General features: G+C 40.9%; 1 protein-coding gene across 1 annotated transcript in view; it reads left to right on the forward strand.

Moving 5' to 3' along the window:
- thsd7aa (thrombospondin, type I, domain containing 7Aa) overlaps positions 1-22,029 on the forward strand; it is a 227,290-nt gene that overhangs the window by 174,915 nt on the left and 30,346 nt on the right. Inside the window, exons 11-22 of the mRNA XM_084738887.1 lie at positions 602-705; positions 4,178-4,372; positions 4,463-4,729; positions 8,508-8,686; positions 8,900-8,905; positions 9,160-9,293; positions 9,541-9,694; positions 13,377-13,518; positions 14,381-14,496; positions 14,585-14,702; positions 21,023-21,168; positions 21,474-21,648. Coding sequence (XP_084595013.1) covers positions 602-705; positions 4,178-4,372; positions 4,463-4,729; positions 8,508-8,686; positions 8,900-8,905; positions 9,160-9,293; positions 9,541-9,694; positions 13,377-13,518; positions 14,381-14,496; positions 14,585-14,702; positions 21,023-21,168; positions 21,474-21,648 — 1,736 coding nt within the window. The remainder of the gene's footprint in view (positions 1-601; positions 706-4,177; positions 4,373-4,462; positions 4,730-8,507; positions 8,687-8,899; positions 8,906-9,159; positions 9,294-9,540; positions 9,695-13,376; positions 13,519-14,380; positions 14,497-14,584; positions 14,703-21,022; positions 21,169-21,473; positions 21,649-22,029) is intronic.

The raw sequence follows: 22,029 nt of genomic DNA on the forward strand, positions 1-22,029 counted from the left end.
GAGAGCTGGATTTGTCATGCTAGAAGTGGCTAATGTAGCCTGGAGCCTCCAGAAAAAATGAGGAGCAGGCAACAGTGGTCTGATAAGATCACTTCTTTATACGCTTAAACTGACACAAACAGCTGCTGACATGGCAGATGTGTAGACCTACACACACACCCTCTGATGATGAAATTTACATCACGTAGATCCTCATGAAGCCACAACATTGGGGTATTTACCCATTCTTTTCACTGTTGGTCTGTGGAGGATGATTTTGGTCCTCTAGTTTTTACCTAAAGTAAATGTTGGGTGGCTACAATATTTCCTCAGGGTTCTTCCAGGTAGAATATAATTTTTTTCCATTCCCTTTTCTATTGTGCATTCTTAGGGTCTGAATGAATCAAAGCCTGTGAGTTAGTTTAGGCTTTAAGATTTACAAGATAATCAGGCTCTGTTCAACGCTTTTGTAAAATATGTAGTGAACAGTGCATCTAAGGTTTACAAGCAAGGCATCTTATATTCTTGTTCTCCATCTGGTCCAGAAATTCAATTAGCAACCATTCACTCCCTCCTGCATCCAAAAGCCAAGACACCTCTGATTCTTTTGCTTCTCTTTTAGGTGGAAAACCCACAAGTGGCGGCGATGCCAGCTGGTTCCGTGGTCAGTTCGTCAGGACAGTCCTGGAGCCCAGGAGACCTGTGGGCCGGGCATGCAGGTTCGAGGTGAGGAAAGCCACACCACACACAGACTACACAAACATTCACATCTTATCCTCTTCTCTATATGAACACATTAGTTAAACAGAGCAGGAAAAACAGCGTAACCATGAGCAGTCTTCAGGAAAAGGCATTTGACTGAGCTGAGATAATTGATTAGATCCTTCCATCTAAATGCTCTCTTTGCAAGAGCCTGGAAGAGCAGAGTTGCAATCAAAGCAGCACCTGGGGTCTGAATACAACTTTAATCTAGCTGTAAAATGGTAAGGGATTTAGAAGAGAGAGGTTTAACACAGCCTCAGATCACACCATCTTGACTCTACAGTACTGATGACTAATGACCTGACTGAGGTTGAAATGCCAGGGTGGTCAGAAAGTCAGTGGATGGTTTATCATTAGTTGAGTTTCTTCAAGACGAGCATAGAAAGGGTTCCAAGATGTCTGGAGGGGAAATGTCTCTTTGATAGAACTGCTAACTCATAGACATCTGAAACTTTTTAGTGAGTGGTCACAAGCCAGAAAGGTTGAAAACAACAAGCTTGTTTGTGATCCATTATAAAAATAAATTAGCAGGCTCTTGAAACATGTATAATCCACTAACATTAAGGTTTTAGAAATCTTTGTCAAACCTCGGGTAAACTGGTCTGGCATTGCCAGGCCAATTCACTTCTGGAAACACTGTTTTGAGTCTGGGATCCACCTAGTCTCAATCTTTCTTGTATTACAGCTAAATGATATGCTAAAATATTATTGCTGTTGGGCACAAAAACTCACATGTCCAAGACTGTTACTTTTCAGGAAATGAAAAAAGAAGTCTTTAAACTAATTTAATTCTGCTTAGTCAGAGTTAGAAACTCCTTTTAATACTTTCCAAGAATTAAATATTTGTAGTACTGATTCATATCCAATCAGCACTGCCAATTCTGACATATTGATGTTAGTTTTGTGTGGTGTTGCGCTAAACAGACCTGCTGGTACAACCAGCTGGATAGACTCACAGTTGATCGGAGCAGCAAAACGTGTGACATGGGACTTTTCAAATTTGGATCAGTGATGTTCCTCTGTCAATCACTGTATAGACCTCGCACAGTATTGAATAAACAGTTCCATTTCACCAGTATCCAAGGCTGGAAATAAAAACAAGACCTCAGTAGATTCTTCTGATTCCCAGGCTAATATTGTATTGACCAATGGAATCTAAAAATCCAAAAACTCTATTGGATGTATTTGAAAAATGTAATATAACAATAATCCCTTTATAAAGAGACATGGTTAGATTAGCTATATTGACTTTATTTTTCAAATGCATGCACAGGCTGTGTTATAAAACACAACAACAATGATTTATTATGATATAGATTTGAGTGCCTACTTAAAACCAGCAGGAAAATCTCAGAACAAATTATGTATAATTTCTTTACGATGACTTGCTGATTGCCTGTGGCCTGAGTGAGCATTCAGGCAGACAGTTGACTTGTTATCAGTGCACACACTCAGACTCCTATTAAGGTCTCAGAGACAGGGAGCATTATCTGATTCCAATGATGAGCATCCTGCTCCTCCATCTTGGGAGCCTCTTGTCATTATCTACCATTACCTGTAATAGTATACTCTGAGCTGGAGAGACACAATTCAATACAAGCCTCTTACTGTTCACCCACTCACTCAATACAACCTGCACAAGGCCATGGCCACTTTACGGACTGTTCTTCTAGTATTTCCTGTGAATGTGTATGCGTGTCAGGTAAATGTGTGAATGAGAATGTGTATGCGTGTCAGGTAAATGTGTGAATGAGTGAAGAAGACTGACAGATACACTGAAATGACTGTTTTAATACTGGTGTTTGCATTGCCACCTATGTTTTCTTTACTATGGGACAAATTGGCCAATTTAGTCATCTAACCAGCCAGTGGTGTGTTTACCGCATTGATGAGACTCAAGCCAAGCCAGTGTGAAGTGGCCACAGTACAACTCCACAGACCATTTAAACCATCAGCCCATTACCAACTCCCCAATGAGTGTTGTACATGCATTTCTCCTCTGACCTCTGTGGGTTGAAAGGTTGAAAGTCTGGTTGATTAGATGACCACACATATATTCACAGCCGGAACTGGTCAGGTGTGTAACCCACTGCTAAATTACAGCAGTTGAATGTAACTCAGTGCAGTATATGTAGCTTACTCAGGTACATTTTCCAACACCTAATTATAAAATTCAGGTACTTGTACTTTATTTGATATTTCCATTGACTGCAACTTCATACTTCTACTTTAGTGTAATTCATGAGTGAAATATACTTTTTATTTCACTCAGGTTATTGGAAGGCTGTACTTCTTGCATCCCCTGCAGACATGTATCAAATGCTTGGAACAATGTGTGTCTGATATGTTTTATCTGTAAAAGAAGTAGAATTTCCACATTAAAATCTTTATAAAGGCACCTGCACCTTCCACCATATTAAAAATTCCAGAATCTATGCATATGTAAATTTTGTTAATTTCTTGAGTTTTACTCTACATTGCACTTGGATGGATGGATGGATGGATGGATGGATGGATGGATGGATGGATGGATGGATGGATGGATGGATAGATAGATAGATAGATAGATAGATAGATAGATAGATAGATAGATAGATAGATAGATAGATAGATAGAAACTTTAAACTTTGAGCAGATGAATGTGAAAATAGCTTTCTAGAATCAAACTCTGCAGACATCAGGCTGCACAGTGAGGCTCAAATATTCAACCGTGGGAGCAAGAACAAAGCCATACTTTTGAGTAGAGGAGGACTTTAATGTTTTATGTAAGAAGACCTATAAAAAGCTAAACATATGATGCATTGCTATAAATTAAAAGTAATAATAACATTTTAAAAAATGCAATTAAGAGTACAAATAACGCATTAACTTGGAAGGGACATTTGTTTGCACTGAATTAGTTTGATAACTTTTAAAACATGAGCCTCATAATAATTATGTACTTTTGACTTTTACCATTGACTGAGTATTATTACAGGGTTATATTCCTATGTAAAGGTCCTGAAACACCTTCCACCACTGTTGTACTGTAGTGTGAAGGGCTTCACTGCACAGGGTGTGAACAGAGCATGCAGCCATTGCCAGATGGGTAGTACAAACAGGACGGCTGGCCTGGGTCTAGTTACTCTTTCAGTGATGAAAACATGAAAACAATCTCCAGTAGGTGATTGACTCCTTCATTTCCATGCTAACACTCGAGCTTACACAACACGGTCGAGTAATGGCAGGCAACCAACATCTCAAAAGTAAAAAAAAAATAACACTTTTTAGTTGGAAACTGATGAATTTAAACGCAATATTTAGCACATACAGCTTGTTTTTATCACAAGCTACCAGGGACGCATGGATGACTCAACATTCACATAGAAATTGACCACGACCCACAAAATGAGAAGTCTCCCCCCTCATAAAACTCAATTTGCTTCTCTCCCTGTAGCTGTTTCATGCCGGAAGCAGGATGGTGGGCAGGCAGACGTTGAGGCTTGTCTTAAGTTTGCCAGCGCCATGCCGCCTCTCACACAGCCCTGCCAGCTGCCCTGCCAGGAAGACTGTCAGCTCAGCAGCTGGTCCAAGTTCTCCCCCTGCACAGCCGACTGCGTAGGCGTCAGGACCCGCAAGAGGATGCTAGTCGGTGAGTGGCAGGCTCAAACTTGTAGCCGACTTCCAGGTTAGTAAAATCAGTGCATGTGAAATTTTGAATTTGAACTTTTGTGTATTGCAGGGAAGAGCAAAAAGCGGGACCAGTGTAAAAACCACCAGATGTATCCTCTGAGTGAGACCCAGTACTGCCCCTGTAACAAATACAATGCCCAGCCTGTGGGCAACTGGTCGGACTGTGTCCTACCTGAAGGCGGACGCATGGAGGGTCAGCTGGGCATGAAGGTCCAAGGTGACATCAAGGAGTGTGGCCAAGGATATCGTTACCAGGCCATGGTGTGCTACGACCAGGACAACCGCATCGTGGAGACCTCGCGCTGTAACAGCCATGGTGAGTTTTCTATGCTCAAAAACAGCAGTAATCCCAACTAAATTATACTTTACACAACTCGGATTATAATTAAAACCAGAAAGTGTAACTTAAATTAAGTTTTACTTCAGCTGGTTAAGTGTGTCCGTTAAAGAATGAATGAGATAATTAAGGAATCCTATTTCTATGAATATTATTTCTACAACAACCTGCATGGGCAACATTTCCAGGCTGAATAAAAATTGGAGTTTATGCTTGACATACCCTATTTATTCATCTCTAACTTTTTCTGTGATGTGTGTGAAAAATTGCCCACTCTGCTTCACAGTGTAGTACTTTCACCCACCATCACTGATCACTGTGGTCAGAAATAGAGGTCTTCACACGTCCGGAAATCTGTGCCTGAACCCACCCCAAATCCCATCTATTATTTGAAAGAATCATGCAGAACAGAGTAATGCCAGACCAGAACTCAAATAGGACATGGACCCAAACATAAGGTGGCCTGGTAGTGCAGTTGGTAGAGGTTTCGCCCTGCGTTCTAAGGTTGTGAGTCCTCTGACTGTGGGTTTGACTCTCATCTACATCCCTTTGCTGAATGTCATCTCCCCCTTTCCTGTCCTATTAATTAAAGCCATAAAATAAATATTTAAAAGAAACAGCATGCCTAATCCACTCATTATTTCAGCTTTATGACAATCATGACTCACTGAGAAACAGCTGTTACACCTGGCATTAAAAGATAACTTCAGCTGTTTGAATTATAATAATGATTGCTGTTTTGTTTCCATGGCTGCTAATCATCTGCGCCCTCCAAGATGGGTCATCTTGGGTCCACTCAGAAAAAGAATGGGACCCAACCCAGACCTGACTGACTGTTTAAAATGTGAATCCCTACAGGTCTCAGATTGGGTCTTGGGTCCTTGGGTTTGGGTGGACCTGTGCAGACCTTTAATCAGAAGTGTGCTCTGTTTTACCTGTAACCACATCCAACAATGATGTCATGGTGTCCTGACACATCTTGGTTCCCCCCAACAGTCAACCGTGATTTCTGTATCTAGGACCACAATCTTGGCTTAACCTTAGAGGGACAAATCATATGGATGTCCCATCAGTGTTGATCATAAATGTAGCCAATTGAAACTATACATTCCTCAGTGTTACTACATATACCAAGAGAGCTAGGTTCGCTGGCTTGCAGAACTTTGCAGCAATGCCTACATGTACCAGGATGCAATTGATGTCGACACCCATGATGCTGTGTTATTGCCACACTATCTAGGGTATCCGCCATTACTTCGGTGGCATGCTGCAATGTGTCACTCTCAGAGTACTTTTCGTGAAGTAAAGGTTTGTGTACTTTGCATTTCATTTTTTTTACAAAGTTGAAGTTCGACTCTACTGTTGGAACAACTGAACTGCACAAGTTCTTCCCAACTTTCTAGACATCATTGTCAAAAGTAACTTTACATAAAATGTACAGGTAAAATTTAGAAAGCGGGCATTTCACATTCAAGTCAGCACATACTCTACATACTGTACACACTGCAGCAATGGCGGCTTGTTTACTTGCGATACTTCCCCAGATTCGTCTATTGCATTAGGTGACAAAAAACTGAGGCATGGAAATCCAAGCTGAAACAGTCTGTATGATGTCACTGGTGCAAGAAGAACAGATTTTGCAGTATTAGAAGTCAGCTTTCTCGGTTAATGTAGCACACACAGGAATTTAATGGGTCAATTGATTGCATCATGCATCCACATGAAATATTGTGAATTTTCCCTTTAAAAACATAATTTTAGCATCCTTATCTTACCCTACCTTAACCACAGATTATATCAGTATCTGCTTTGTGTGGCTCATATGGTTTGTGTTGGAAGGCACTGACAGGCAACGTACTTTGGTAAAGATACAAAGATTTTTTTGGATGTGACTCATCTTGAAATGTGAACTTCAAATGATACAGAAATGGGTCACAGCTGGAAACTATTGTCTCCACCATCATCTTAGTTTTAGTCATGCTGTAGGAGAACACCTATTAATGTATTAACTCACTGAAATTATCCCTCAACCAGCAGTCCTGTCCACATATTTGGGGTCAAACAACCTTTGAGACTGATCAGATTCGACCCAGCTCAGAGTCGGTTATCAGTCTGTCCTTTTATCAAATCTCCTGTGTAAACCCGGCAATCAATCAGGAGAACCTGGGCATGTATGTATTTGCTGCCAGCAGCCCAGATATGTCAGGCTACTTTGCAGTGAGCTGTATTAACATTCCACAGTATTTTCCAGCAAAAGGAGGAAAGGGGATTAAGAATCAAAGTGCTGTCGTATTCTGCATCTTAGCCCTGGGAAAATATAGAAGACATCAAAGCACTCGGGGGAATGAGCGTGTCTGTGTTTGCTCATTGAGAAACCCATCTCGTTGTGAGTCAAAGCTCTTCCTCCCAGTATGGGGTTGCTTGATGGTAACTGGCTGTAACTGTAGAAGGATACTGGACTCAGCGTTGGCACTGCTGCTTGCTTTCTCTCTGTTTTAGGTAGCTTTGATTGGCTCTCTTATGCCAGATAGTATTGTGGGAGTAATTGCATGCTCCTTCCTGTTGATATTTGCCCTCTGGCTACAGCTGGATGTCAGTGATGCTAGGTTTGTTTATGGCAGGAGTCAGGGAAAGGACCGCATCTGGAGTCGCGAAAACACTTTCATGCCTGAGGAAAGTTTGTGATTGGCAGCGAGGCTGGTGGTTTCGCTTTGAGTTCTGTTTTTGATAAAGTTTGACCAGCAAATTGAGTATCCCATCTCCCTTACATCTCTTCACGACAGGTCCGATCAATATGCAGTCAAGATGCTGTCAAAAACACAACCTCAGATGCTCTTATACTGCCACTTTAGATCCTGCAATTATTTATTAATTCACTTTCCTGGTATGTTGACTTTTCTGAAGTTTCCAGAGAGATTCCTTCCCTGGACCTTTCACTGATTTCTGACTGAAAACTTTTAGAGAACAGCTGTACATTTTTGCTTCCAGTCAAAGTTGTGTTCATGGACACACATATAGCAGCCTGTTCTCACTTGCAACATGTCAAATACAGCTGCTTAGTCAGTGCTTCAAACTGTGATGCTGCAGGTACCCTTTTAGAGTCATTTATGGAGGCATCCCTCTAACCTTATATTTAATGTGCTGTCAGAGTCAGCTAATGCATTATTAAGAGCAAGAAAGTGTGTGTGTGGAGGAGGTGGGGTGGATGGGTCAAACAAACCAAAAAACTTTTGTGCTCCATGTGAAACCAATAGGCAATGTTGACTTCTTTTTAAAGATGCAACTTAAGTAATGAACCCAAACTATACATTTTGTAAGACATGTAACTAACAGATGTAACATCCTTCTGTTACATTACATACTTATTACATATTGTTACATCATACTTATTTTAACCCAAACTACTTGTTCGTTGTGTTTTATTACATTACATACTTTTTAACACAAACTATATGTTACATAAGTTATGTAACTTACATGTGTTATGTTACATTAAGCTATGTTATGTACTTATTACTTCTAATTATGTTACATACATACTTTTTTTTAAGCCAAACTGCACATTATGTAAGTTGTGTAACATCCATCTGTATGTTACATTACCTTACATACTGATTACTTATTATATTACATACATACTTTTTTTTAGTTATGTTACATGTGTAACGTATGTACGTTACATTACCTCATGTACATATTACTTATTATTACTTTATATACTTATTTTAATCTAAACTGTGATTTCTTTCTCCCACAGGGTACATTGAGGAGGCTTGCATCATCCCCTGTCCGTCTGACTGTAAACTGAGTGAGTGGTCCAACTGGTCACGCTGCAGCAAGTCCTGCGGCAGCGGGGTCAAAGTTCGCTCCAAGTGGCTGAGAGAAAAGCCTTACAACGGTGGGAGACCGTGTCCTAAACTGGACCATGTTAACCAGGTGAGACGGATTGTGAAGGATTGCAATTTAATGTTTGTCTTTGTGAGGTTGGATATGCAATTTTTTTGCAATGCCAGTTGACAGGAAGGTTACTTTTGCTACTATTTAAATGTATATTTCTGTTAAATTCCTGACTATTATATATAAATAATCTAAATAACCTTTTTTGCTGTCACTCCTTTCTCTTTTTTGATGAATGGATTCCATCTACAGGCTCAGGTATGTACACTGATTTATGTTTTTTGTTACATCTTTCTGAAGTAATAATTTTTAGAACATAGTCTTTCTTTTTTCTGAAATAGTATTTGTCTTCCTTGTAATCAAATTATTATATGAAAAGTCCAATAAAATAGTCTAATTCAATATAATGTACTGTTATTAACCAGTCAGTGCAGATAAATTCCAGGAGACATGAAAATTTCAGTTTCAGGCACTTTTTGCTGAATTTCCTATGCTGAACTGTGCTGTTTCAGGTGTATGAGGTGGTGCCGTGTCTTAGTGACTGTGGGCAATATGTCTGGGTGGCAGAGCCCTGGAGTGTGTGGAAGGTCAGCAACGTGGACCTGAAGGATAACTGTGGTGAAGGTGTTCAGACCCGGAAAGTCAGGTAAGATGAGCCAAACCACGTCATCCCAGCCAGACACCAGGCCTTTCTAAATCTGTACTTGTGTTCTCCTGGGCTTTTGTAATGTTGCAAGCAGTCACGCAAGTTCCAAAACTTTGGGTAGAGTGTCCCAGCCAGCACTCGACCTCAAACAGCAACAATGATGGAGAACAACCAGATTCAAAACTAATTTTCATCCTATAACTGTTGTAGTAACACTAATTACTTACTTGAACCACTTTTTGTCCAGATGTATGCTGAACACTATAGACGGACCCTCTGAGCAGGTGGAGGACTACCTGTGTGATCCAGAGGAGATGCCTCTCGGGGCCCGCAACAGCCGGCTGCCCTGCCCTGAGGACTGTGTGTTATCAGACTGGGGAGCTTGGAGCCCATGTCCACTGGTAAGGATGACATTTTTCCTTCTCTGTCACTGTCCTTCTCCTCTACACAGTGTTTTATGTCCACAGAGGTAGATAGTCTTCAAAATGTCAGTGTCAGTGAAGATCTTCACTCATCATGTTCATGAATCCAGGCCGAGTGGACTTAGCTGTAATCCAAGGGGCTTTGTCAGTTCAAACTGACAGGTGGAGAGCCCCAAGTATTTAACCTTTGTGAGGTTGTTCTCAAAATCATTGATACGACTTGGTTCATCAGTTCTCTTTGCTGTCGCTGTGGGAATATTTCATGCCACAGTTGGTGGGGACAAATAAAATGTCTCAGCTAAAACAGGAAGGGTCCCTCACAGGGTGAGTGACGAAAATAGCTTGTGGTGAGTGAACGAAACAAATCAGGCTACTCTTTGCTGCGAAGGTTTTCGCAACTATCTTCTATTCCATCCTACCTGTGCTGCTGCCAGAGGAGTGCTGACTAAGATGACAACATGCATGAGAATAGATTCATAATAGATTTATTTATATTTCTCACTTTAAATTCATTTTTATTTTGTGCAGTGCCAAATCTTAACAAAGCTATCTCATGGCACATTTCATATAGAACAGCTCTAGACTGTACTCTTTATAAACCCAGTAGTTCAGACCAAGAGTAAACACTGAGTTGACTGTAGTGAGGCAAAAAAAATCTTATGACAGACAGAAACCTCAAACAGATCCAGACTCTTTCCCCTTGAACATCTGAATGACTCACTACATTTGTGCTGGTCGATTAAAAGTGAAAAGACACCTGTGTCTGTAGGTAGGTAGTGGACCAAACCAATGTGAGGCATAATGAAGGGGAACATGCCATCTTTCAAAAGTTGAACTAACTTTGACTAGACAGTGACAGATAACAGTGCTTATGGCTAATTCTTTGGTCAAAATGATTGCCGGGGACAATTCAGTAGCCCCTGTTTATTGATAGAGACATGTCATTACTGTCTCCACCCAAGTCTACACCCTTTGTCGTTGGAGTCACCCGATGCCAAGTTGAAAGACAGTCATTGGACTACTCTACATGAGGCTTAGTTTAAGTTCCTTGAAAATGTTTTGCCTCCCATCCATCGGGCTCTTTCTGTTCTCCCTGATGCAGCCAACAGCAGTCACTACATTCACTAAATGGCATCAGAGACGATCCCCAAAAGGCCCCCAATTCAACCTTTCTTGGATCTTCAGTCTGTCAGTATTTTAGGGGGCATTTGGCTTCTAGTTTTCAGTGAAGAGTTGAGAGAAATAAAGCAAGTAAGAGGGGCATGCAACAAAAGAACCCAGCCAGGATCAAACCAGGGATGTTATGATCACAGTATATGGAGAGTGCCTTCACCACCAATTTCTACACCTTTTTATTTGTGGGAAGTGGTATCATACTGATGCAAGCCACACATCATCTGTTGCTTATTTCCTTCTATTTGTCCTCTCCTTACCATTCAGTTCACTAGACAGCAAAGAAACACTGATTGTTGGTAATGGCAAAATAAAATCCTTTCCAATTGCTCGTTTGGTGATCAAAGAGCCTGAAATTTATCACACCAAAGGCAGAGACCAAAAGGGAGTTTTAGATGCAGGGAAAGTTACTCAACATATGAATAATGTTACCCAACATGTGAATAAAAGAGCGCTGAAGGATCTAACTTGACATGTTTGCTTGGTACCCTGTATCATAGCAAATTCTAACTGCTGTACTGTCTTTTGGGCTCACACTCATGTTCATGATGCCAGTCTACATGAGTGACTGAAGTGATACTTATGCTTGGGCCACACTAGTGGCTTGTACCTGTGCATGACAGGTAACTTGGTGAACTGCTGTGGCTCGCACCTCTGTGGCACAAAGACAACATATCTGCTGCAGCGCTGCTACTGCCAGCCCTATGTTTCTACAGTGAGTCTGCAGTGCAATTTTGAGAAAAAGAAAAGAGAAACTGTCGTGAAAGGTGTCATGTTGCTGACATGGTGTCGACTGTCAACAGATAATTTTCACAGTGTATTTTTGTAGCGAACCACAAGCGTCATGCAGAGTGTGACATGCGTGTGCAGTGCGGCTCATGCCGGCTGTGTTGCTGCTTTAACCTGCTAATATGGGCACTGAAATAAAAACCAACGCTGTTCAAGCAGCATCAGTGTGGCCGGGCCTTTAGAATTTTACACCTCAAGAGGAAGAACTTAATTTGTCTACAATCAATAGTTTTATAATAACACACTGTCGTTCCCCTGACAGTGAGGTTACAGTGAATTTCAGCTTTTTGTTCAGCTGTCTGGCTGCAACTTGACTGTTACTCAATAAAGATCTCCCACTGTACACTACTTCATCAGCTACAAACTGCAAACTCATTTAGAGACTAGCTGGTGAACTTAGTGGTGCATTTATCAGCTGAAGAGCCAGATATTTCCCTCTGGTGTTGGCGGAGACCAAAAACAGAGCTATACAAGCTAACTGCTGAATGTGTAAATTAGCAACTGTTTGCCAAAAAGTTTTTCATATTAATTTAAAGTCGATGTAAAATGAATTCATTTTCTTCTAAACACATTCTAAATGTTACACAATAGTTGCTCAGAGATGTGAAAGGGCTGAGTATGTAATACTATTGTGAATTAGACCATTAAACTGTTGTTCACCACTTCTGTGTTTATGATTTTTTTGGCGGTCCTGAAATATGGCTCGATGGCGTGCTGGAGGCTTGGTCCCCCAACACTATAGAGCCCCATGAATGACAACATCTCACCCTCCCCACAATGTCAGTTATGAATGTACCTTCAGCGACTCTGTCAGTCCAAATCAGCCCAGTAGTTCACTTCAGCTCACTTCAGTTCCAACAACCCGACACAGAAGAAAAAGAAAAAAAATCCTGTCACCATCCTGTCAAACATGCCTGGACATGTCCAATAAAGCTGTCATGTTTCAGGTTGTTTTCAGGTTGTAGTGTGTTTGACACTGAGACAGTGGAGCGGTCATTCTCTCCGCATTTTAGAGCAGAGAAAAATATTCTAATAAAGGCCTAATTTTATAAACTAAACAATAATAACATTAATAACACGTTTCTGAGGTGTGTCAAACGCAGAACATATTTATTCTTGCTTTAAATGAACTTACAGTTAATGCTGTCAGTGTTCTGTTCATAACTGGTTCCACAAGATGAGCAGAAACAACTTTTACATAATAGATAATAGTTTTAAGATTGATTTATTATTTATAGGCTAAATTGCAACAGTTGCAGCTCAGCAGGAATAACACAATACCTGCACCACTTGCAAGTCATCATCTTAATGCATTTTTAAACAATACAGGCTATCACAGAGCTATGGACTGTCAATGCCAGATTCTTCAGCAGCGTACAGTGCATTCTGTCTAATTATCACTTTAACTTTTCAGCTGACTCTTATGGTTTCATCTCTTGTCACAGGACAACACTTTAAACCACAAATTCGCAGCCAGAATTTTATCAGGGTTTGAGCTGTTCTGTAGTTTGAAGCGTGCGTAAAGTACTCTTTTCATGAGATGCTTCAAACTCCGCAACGGCACAAGTAGGCACACAGTGGGAAACACATAACCTTTAAACATGATGAGTACATTGATAAAAGGTTATCTGCTTGTCATGTGTGCACATGCTCGAACAGTGTGGATGAATGAGTCATGATCCCTTCTCCTGCTCCTCAGCCATGCAGCGGGAACAGCACTCGGGAGAGGAGCGCTTACCCGCTCCGCCAGCCTGGAAAGGAGAAGGAGTGTCCTCCAACCAAAGAGACCGAGGCCTGCAAACTCAACAGCAACTGCTTCCACTACTCCTACAACATCACTGGTGAGATGACTCAGACAAAGCTGGCAAAAGTACACACAAGTACTATTACTTGTTATAGAAAAGATTTCTCGAGTAAAAGTAAAAAAGTACCAGCTCTGAAATGTATTCAAAGTATAAAAGTAAAAAGTTGTCCTCCGAAGGACATTTCTACCAATTGTTTCTGTGCAAAGCTAACTGAATCTCAGCTTTTCTTTGTGGTCAAGTCTCATCTGTTACGTCTTGTGTTTTTTTACAACCCTGTTGTCCTGTCACATCTTTTATGCCTTCTTCATCTTGTTATTCTTTTGTTGTCTTTTACATTATTTTTTGTTTTGTCACTCCTTTTACATTGTAGTCATTATGTGACGTCATTCAACTTATTTTTGTCTTGTTACGTGTTTTACGTTATTTTCGTTTTGTTACATATTGTGACATCATTTGCCTTGTTAGATACTGTGATGTCATTTTCATCTAGATGGGTATTATTATTATTTTGTTTTCAACTTGTTACAACTTATTACGTATTGTTGTCTGTTATGGCATTAATGTCTTGTTACATTGTCTTTGTCTTGTTAGGTGAACAAGTAATTTTTTTCTTGTTACATCATTTTCATCTTGTTACGTATTGTCATTTTCATCTGGTTAAATCAGTCATGTGTGATATGCACTGTGTGTTATGTGTCATAGTCCCATCCATTTTGGTTCAAATCAGGGGACATGGCGCACAGTGATTCAAAATAAAAATAATTGATTATTACCCTTTATGCATTAAAACTAAAGTAATAAACATGCCTAATCAAGTGGAATTGACACTAAAACATGAAGTTGTGCTCTTGAGCAGGATTCTCTAAGTTGTGTTTGCTGATGAAACATCTCCCTGCAGATTGGAGCACCTGTCAGCTCAGTGACAGAGCAGTGTGTGGAATCGGCATCAAAACTCGAATGCTGGACTGTGTGCGGAGTGACAGCAAATCTGTTGACCTGAAGTTCTGCAAAGAGGTGGGCTGTGTAACAATTTTTGGTAAAGCCACTGTTATTTTTTTCCTTGAGAAAGACTGAGTAAATAAAATCCTGTTTTGTCTTGCAGCTGGGCCTGGAGAGAAAGTGGCAGATGAATGCGTCCTGTGTTGTCGAATGTCCTGTCAACTGCCAGCTGTCTGATTGGTCACCGTGGTCTGAATGCACCCACACCTGTGGACTGGCAGGTATGTGTCTGTACTTCTATTCATTGCAGTGTTTCCATGCCAAAGTAACCAACCCTTGGCCATGGTGCAACATACAAGGTAGATTTATTCAGCATTATAAAACGCAAGGTAGTATCGTGAGATTAAAGTGTAGCTCCCTTTTTGGTATTCCCCAAAAATTTTAAGATGACATATAGTAGATTGGTTGAATAAATAATAAGTCTTAGAAACTATTTTGCATGGTGGATTGCTGAGGATGAGTTAAGCAGGGAAGGAGCAGCTCTTCAGTCTGGTGGTAGGACAGTGGATACTTCTGTATCTCTTTCCAGATGGGTATCTTTGATGTTCTGAGAGGTTGTAATCACCCACTGTAGAGTCTTCCTGTCTTGGGCTTTGCACATCCGATGATGCCAGTTGTTTCTAGTCAGGATTTCTACTGCTCTTCTGTAGCAGTTAAGAAGAAGTTGGAACAATGATTATGCCCTCTTAAGTTCCCTAAGATATTCAGCCGTTTCTGAGCCTGCTTTACCATGGTGGAGACGTGATGTCTGTGACAGGTTCTCTGTGATGTTGAATTGCAGGGACCTAAATCTGCTCACCTGATCCACCTCAGCTCCCAGGACAGGGATATGCATCTTTGCATCTTTTTTAAAAAAAACAACAACTAGCTCTTAGTTCTGCTAATGTTGAGCCATATGTTGTTTTCTGTGCACCACTCTGCAAGACTGTTGATTTCCTCTGGCTGTGAAGTCTCACCATTATTTGAAATCCGGCCTGATGGTGGTGCTGTCATCTGCGGTCTTCCCAATAAAGTTCTCTCCATGTTGGATGCTGCAGTCATGGGTGTAGAGCGTGAACAGGAAGGGGCTGAGCCCTGGGGGGGCTTTGGTGTTGAGCAGTAGAGTGGAGGAGGTGTGACCACGAATCCAACTTGTCTGGTGTCTGTTTGAGAGGAAGTCCGGTATCCAATTACAGAGTGTGGTGCTCAAGCGTGTCCAGTTTGCCAATCAGTGTGCTGAATGCTGAGCTGAAAACAACAAACAGCTTTCTGATGTAGGTGTTGTTGAGTGAAGACTGAGTGCACGACAGTGGAGATGGCATTCTCTGTGGATCTGTTGGTTCTGGGTGTAAACTGGTGAGGGTTGTCAGTTCAAATCCAGATTACCTGAGAAACCAATCAAGGCATTGTCATTATTTGATTACATTTCAGTGAAGTTCCAACATGACAGCATCCTCACACAGATTTAATGCCATAATACTTTCATGGCTGTGGTTGATTCATCACCGCTGTAGGTCAGCAGTGCTCAGCTCTCAGTTGCGTACTGAAGAAAGTCAGCCTCTCCAACGATAATGATGGAAACCAGAAAGGCTTTATGATGTGAGGAACGATGGTGTTATAGCCCTAAACCAACTGAGAGAGGGATAATAATGTCCTCACATGTAATTCCATAGGATCAGGCCATTGATTGGCGGTCCATTACGAGTGTGTGCTCTGGGGCTCAGGGAGCACTCTCCTCTCCACGAGTCCTTGAGAAGAGCAGCAGCCAGAGGCAACAAAAGCAAATAGTAGATATGAAACCAATACAGGCTTTAGTCATTGTGGTAACCTTAATCTGCCCCCAGGCGATGAGGATTTCTCTCCTTGTGTGGAGAAACAGCAGGTATGCCACAGGAAGAGAGGCCCTCCTCGCTTCCCTTCCTGTGTTTCTTTTTTATCTCCCAGCCGGCTGTGAGGACATACTTCCCTGGAGGAGCTAATTTCTGTTCCTGAGCCAGGAATAGCAATGAGCTGGATTTGTTATTTCAAGCAAATGAACATACCTGGAAGCAGCAAGGTGCTGTTATCAATCAGGCGGTGTAGAAACACAGCTATTTTCCTGGATGTGACCAACCTGTGTGCATAGATAATCATGGCATTGTGTGTTCTCTAGCCAAACACTGATAGTGACAGCTGGCACGGGCCTTCTTTTACCCAGCAGCCGTCACTGCCACCCACCGCTCAACCCCAAACACTGCCACGGCCCCCTGCAGGGAGACCACTGAAGCGTGAGAGTCGTAATGGAGGGTGATGACTGGTTTCTGTGGGCACAAGGCGCTAGCATCTTCTGCAAAGCAACCAGTGAACAAAGCAGCACCCGGACATGATGCTGGAGATGGTGAACTTTAATTAGAAATCTGAGGCCCACATTCACTGGAGGTTTTATTAGGGGTGATGGAGGCATTTAGCTGGGCATTTTCTTTTTGTCCAGGACCAAACATGGTGAACATAGTGGAACACTGAGCAGCTAAAGAGACAGATATTTTGCATGAGCTGGTGGAGAGAAGAACAAAGCTAGAGGGAGACTGAATATTGGTCTATGTTGGCTGGAGACACAGCTACAAATGAATGCTAATGTTGCTTTGTGTCTGCTCTGTGTGTATGTGGGCAGTTGTTAGGTAACTCTTTTATTTCTGACATATGTCAGTGTTTGTTTTTCAGCTTGTTGTGGAGCTCCTCCATCCCTAGTGGCCAAAACATTATATAATGTATACGAAAATGCTTAAAAACAAAGCATGCAGGATTTAACTAGTCGCAAAGACATTGTTCCATCATGAAATGTCCCCTTAAAACATTCAGTGGACGTAGCCATCAGGATATCAGCCATTGGTTTGGGGACTACCATTTTGAAGCCTCAAGTTTGACATTGTGGCTGTCACAATCATGGTTTCTGGGAGCCCGAAGTGACCATATTTGGATGAGAGGAAGTTCTGGGGAGGTCACTGTGGTAGTCACTTGTCAATCACAAGGTAGCCCCACCCTAAAGAAAACCCTGCTTTATGGTTTTCTCTGAATGGGACCATAATTTACAAAATGAAGATCATGATCTACTGAAGAGAGCTTGAAAATATTTACTGAGGTAATAAATCAAGTAAGAAGTAGGTCAGTTTTCTCATATAAAGACCAATGAAGTCGCTCCCTGCTGGCCATTAGAAAGAGGTTTAAGGCACTTCTGCTACGTCCACTTATGTTAGACAGGCCTTGTTTAGACTGCCAGCACAAAATTGTTTTTTGGCATATCCACGTTGTCTCCAGATTGATTTTAGACATTGTGAATGGCAAAAAACAACAAATGAAATGTGATTTTTGCTAATCAGATCCAATCCAAATTTGGAAGTGATTTGATTCCAGTCAGATTTCCACAGATGCGTGGATATGAGTCTGGATGCTTGGCTGCTCAAAGCAGATTTCAACACAATCAAAACTACGCACTACGACAATGTCAAATCTAGAGCGATGGAAGCGTATCAGAGCAGCTGAGCACTGTGCTGTAGCCTCCTCCATTGCTGAGTTTGTCTGCTATGATGGAGGTGTTCTGCACTGCACAATCTGACAGCACAATTGTTTGGAGGGCGAGATCATAAATCTTTGTTTCTTACCCTTCTGCACTGGACCACCATGTCACAAGTGTATGTAGGTACTGACATCTGTGTGGTTATCACAGCAACCCATGCAGATAGGTTGGTAATGTCAGGACACACTAATCAGATCTGATTGCTTGAAAAACAGTATGGACAAGTATATTTACCCAAATTTGTTAAAGCCATTAAATGTCATTCCCCTTTTATGGAAACACAGACACACTGTGAAGGACTAGCATGACAGGACTGAACCATGAGCGAATTTCTTTTGTTCAGAAAATGTATGAGAAAACATATAAGAAGTACTGTAGTGTTATATAGATAACCTGGCCTAAAAATCTTGTTCTCCAGATGAAAGATAACATGTTTGTTTGGTGAAGACATCAATGAACATAAAAATTGTAATACAAAACTGATAATTTCCACTAACCATATTAGAATTTAATTCAAAATAATTGCAATATGACTTTTTTTGGTTTGTTTTTTTTACCATATTGTGCAATCCTATTTGGAATACAATAAAGTTACTGAGTGCAACAAGTTCAAGTTAAATCACTTGAATGTTCATCTTAAGACTGAATCTGTCCTTGCACATACTTTAGTTCTTGAATGGGGTCAGTTGTTTCATACAGTAGCAACAGACACATCTCCCTCTGTGCTTCATGGGTGTTAGCAGGTTTGCTGGCAGCTGGTGAGACCTGCTGCTGTGGAAGCCTCACCCAGGGACTTGTTCCTGATAGTGTTCAACATTAAGTGGAGTTTTACAAGGCTTGGCAACAGCAACACTGGAGATTAAACCAATTAATCCTGCATGTATTTGAAGAAAGGAGTTAATGATATCTCTGAAAACGCTTGGAGATCTGAGAATGACCTTTTTGAAGTATACGAAGCAATTTTATAGCTACTGTCTCCATTCAAAAGCATACATACACGACATCAAAAATAATGTTCTGATGCTTCAAAAAAATGTACTTTTAAATGTACAAAGTTCTGTGATTTTTGAGACCTACTTTCTGATTTTGCATCACTTGTGAAGTGTTCTTGCTGAATGTAGTGTTTGTTTTAGGTGGTACGGTGGGCAAAAAACCACATGCATTTCCTTTGAGACAGCAGATAATTGAGAGTTTTCTCACATCCCTCCCCTGGGGCTCTTTGTTAAAATGCAGAGTGAATTCGGTAAAGGGCACTCCTCCCGTCCTCCCCCACTCATATCCTCCAACCTAAGACAGACGCTTGTTCAATTTTACCACAACAAAGAAATATGAATATTCAAAAAGGCTACAGGGAGTATGATGAAGCCTCAAAATTGCTCCGTAGATTAAGTCAGCTGAAAGAGAAGAGAATGTGTTAAATTATTACAATGAGACAGAAGACAAGGAAAAGGGAAGTCAGACATGGAAAATTAAATTACTTGAGAAATTCACCCAAATGTAGAGTATGAATGACATTATAGGTCTGTTTTCACATAATTTCACATAAGTGACCGTATTGTGAAAAATTAGTGGCATATCCCTTTGGGTTTAAATTTGTTTGTGTTTTAAAATTTTGAGCTTTGTCAATTTTTGATTTTTGTTGTGAGTCAATAACTCTGTGGTTAGATGCAGTTAGAGCTTTTGAAATTTTTTATTGTGCTGGATTTGCAACCCCACCAGCCCAGCTGGAATTGCCAAGGTGGGACATACTTTGGTGATCCAAGCTGGCCCCAGATAAGATGTCCATTTTAGTCGGATATCCATTTCCAATAGTGGTTCTTTAATAATGACGACAGCGGCTCCCTTTATCCTACACAAGTGTAGATGTCATTAAACTACGTATTTTGTTATGGGTTTTATATGAGAGACACATACTGGTAGAGCTTTTTAGCTAATGTTAGCTAAGCATTAGCTTGCTAACTATGTTCATTATAGCCTTTACTTGCCATTCTTTGTGCAAATTGAAATGTCAAACACAGGCAGAAGTTGTATTTCTGTGTTTAATTTTTGACCCACATGTTTTGCATACTACAGTTCATGTTTAGTTTAGCACTTTGTAGTTTTTATATGCAAAAAATTTATCTTTGGTGTCATTTTTTCCAACTGGATCTCAGTAATGTAAGATGATTTCTGCATGGTTCTCTCCTGCAACTTCATTGGGTGCTGTCAGATGGGTTCAAACAAAGTAGATGTGAGCAATTACGTGTTTAATTGAGAGAGAATAGCTTTAATGTCAGTTGATTCTGGAAATGAATTGATTCATGAATTCACCCTTAAAAAATAGACTTTTAAATCTTTGGGCTTGGGGGAAGATATCAAGTATTTTTAAGTCAAAAGGCTCAAGTCCAAGTCAGGTCATGAGTCATACTGGAGGTGTTAAAGTTCAAGCTGAGTTAACATTAAAACTGTGGTTGATTACTTTGCACTGAAGAACTCAAGAGTAAATACTGTCCAGCATCCACCAATGTTAGCAAAAGCAGTGATGTGGGTTTGTTTTGTGTCAATAAAAATACTGAAATCATAAAGGACATGATGCCTTTTAAAATCATTGAGAGATTTTCAGTATAAAAAAATATTTCAGTACATTTTGAAAATTTTCACCACATTTTAACAATATTTGTGATAAGTTTAAAATATTACGCTTTTCACATGGTTTCATCTGTGCATGTGACTCCACACATCTGGATCTCACCTCCTTAGAGTTTTTTTTTATAATCTGGCTTTCATTTCTTCGTGCTGGCCATCCTTTGAATTCTTTCATTTAAGACCCTACAGTAGCTCAAGTAGAGAAAAGCCCTGAGGTCACCTTGACAGACTATATTCAAATCCTTTTTACACATCCACTCTCCTCCCGCTGCTCTGACCTGACTGTCTTCCTGATCTCGACTATGGACAGGTCAAATTTCAGCATTCCAGTCAACGTCCTTATGTATAATTCATTTCTTCCTCTCTTTATCTGCTTTCCTGCAGGCAAGCTGTGGAGGAGGCGGACAGTGATCCAGGCTCCCCAGGGCGACGGGAGGCCGTGCCCGTCCCAGATGGAGCAGTGGAAGCCCTGCCTGGTGAAGCCCTGTTACAGCTGGAGATACGGTGCCTGGTCTGAGTGCAAGTCTGAGGTCAGCCAACCTCCATTCTGCTGTCTGTCAGAACACTGCAGCCAATTGGGCTAATATGATCTGAGCACCTTCACTGTATAGGTTCTATTGAAAGGATTGAAAGAAAGTCAGTAGTTGCATTTTTTTCTGACCAAAAATTTATCACAAAGGGCAAATAAGGAAGCTTGAAATCTTGAAAAATTGTGTAACCAGCTAGTCAGCTAGATCTTCATGATTGTATTTGCTGCATGAGTTAAATATACCCTAAACATAGTGGCGTGTATTGACCCATAGGTATAATAGTTTTTCTTTTTTTGGTCTATCAGGGGGCGAGGTGTGGGGAAGGCCTGCGCTTCAGGAACGTGTCATGCTTCGTGTCGGACGGTTCAGGTCTGCAGGATAGCAGCCTGGTGGATGATGAGCTGTGTGGAGATCTAGAGCCCTCGGTGGACGGAGACACACACATCGTTCTGCAGGAAGCCTGTACTGTACCCTGTCCAGGTAAGAAGACAGTGTAGAGCGGGTGGTCCCCGAGTAGTTAAATTGCTAGTTTACAGGTATGATCCCAACACCCACTCACACCTAGCAACAAAACCAACCCTGCTTTTTTGGAAAGATCATTTAAAATTATTACAACTTAGGTCGTTCGTATCAGTAGCAATGAAATTGCACTCATTGAATATGGAGATCTAGAAACACTGCAACATTGCTAAAAGACGTACAGTCAAATGGTCAGACTCAGATTTAATCCTGAACACACTGAAAGCTTTGCATCAATAAACATAAAACACCTTGAATGCAACTGACTTAGTAGGATTGCACCTTGATGGTTAATGCAGTTAGTATGGCGACTCGTAGGCTCTACCTTCTTAATTAGGCTAA

This window comes from Lutjanus erythropterus, chromosome 16, assembly GCF_056507025.1.
Source record: "Lutjanus erythropterus isolate fLutEry1 chromosome 16, fLutEry1.hap2, whole genome shotgun sequence".
In the NCBI taxonomy this organism is placed as follows: domain Eukaryota; kingdom Metazoa; phylum Chordata; class Actinopteri; order Lutjaniformes; family Lutjanidae; genus Lutjanus; species Lutjanus erythropterus.